This window comes from Fulmarus glacialis, unplaced genomic scaffold (assembly GCF_000690835.1).
Source record: "Fulmarus glacialis isolate BGI_N327 unplaced genomic scaffold, ASM69083v1 scaffold37335, whole genome shotgun sequence".
NCBI classification, from domain to species: domain Eukaryota; kingdom Metazoa; phylum Chordata; class Aves; order Procellariiformes; family Procellariidae; genus Fulmarus; species Fulmarus glacialis.
Genome location: NW_009212998.1, coordinates 1 through 658, shown reverse-complemented (window position 1 = coordinate 658; position 658 = coordinate 1). Strand labels below are relative to the sequence as shown.

At 65.0% G+C, this 658-nt stretch overlaps 1 protein-coding gene across 1 annotated transcript in view; it reads right to left on the bottom strand.

The window, feature by feature from the left end:
* The window catches only part of PARP3 (poly (ADP-ribose) polymerase family, member 3), a gene marked incomplete at its 5' end in the record, with an annotated part of 3,109 nt that extends 2,845 nt beyond the window's left edge, over positions 1-264 (bottom strand). Inside the window, one exon of the mRNA XM_009578058.1 lies at positions 49-264. Coding sequence (XP_009576353.1) covers positions 49-264 — 216 coding nt within the window. The remainder of the gene's footprint in view (positions 1-48) is intronic.
* Between the last annotated feature and the right edge of the window lie 394 nt (positions 265-658).

Here is a 658-nt window from a genome sequence, read left to right as displayed (position 1 = left end):
GCCCAGGGGGCAAGGGGTGGGATGTGAGGACCACCCCCCCGCGATGACACCCTGGCTGCCCAGCACACTCACCTTGAGAGCAACCTCCACATCCTGCCCGGCCCCTGGCTGCACCTCGATGAGCGTGTACTTCCCCGGCTGGGCAACGAAGTTCTCCCTCGCCGCCCAGCTATTCTTGGTCTTCTCCTGAAACTTCTTCTCAAAGTCCTTCTTGGCGGCCTCCAGGGAGGCAGAGGGCATGAGCTTGGACTGGCCCGTCTCCCCCTGGCAGCGGATGGCAGCGGTCAAGACACTCCCTGCATCCCTGCTCCACCAGCCCCTGGGAGAAGGGGGGCTGCAATGGGGGGGGCTGCGGGGCACCGAGCAGGAACATGCCAAGCCACTAGCACGGGGGGCCCTCCAGCTCAGGGAGACACCCCAGGACTCCTTGCTGGGGTGTCACGTTCACTGTCACCACAGTGACGAGGTGCTATGTGCCCCGGCCAGGCTGACCCCATTGTGTTGGGGCAAGTCCTTGAAGCACCCCCCCCAAGGGCTATAGCAGGGCCACTCGGTTGCTCGTTTTGGGACTGGGAACAAGGGATGGGGACCAGCAGGTTCATCCCCAACCCTTGGGGGTCCCAAGGCAGGGTGGGGACAGCCGGGTGGGGGGGACAAG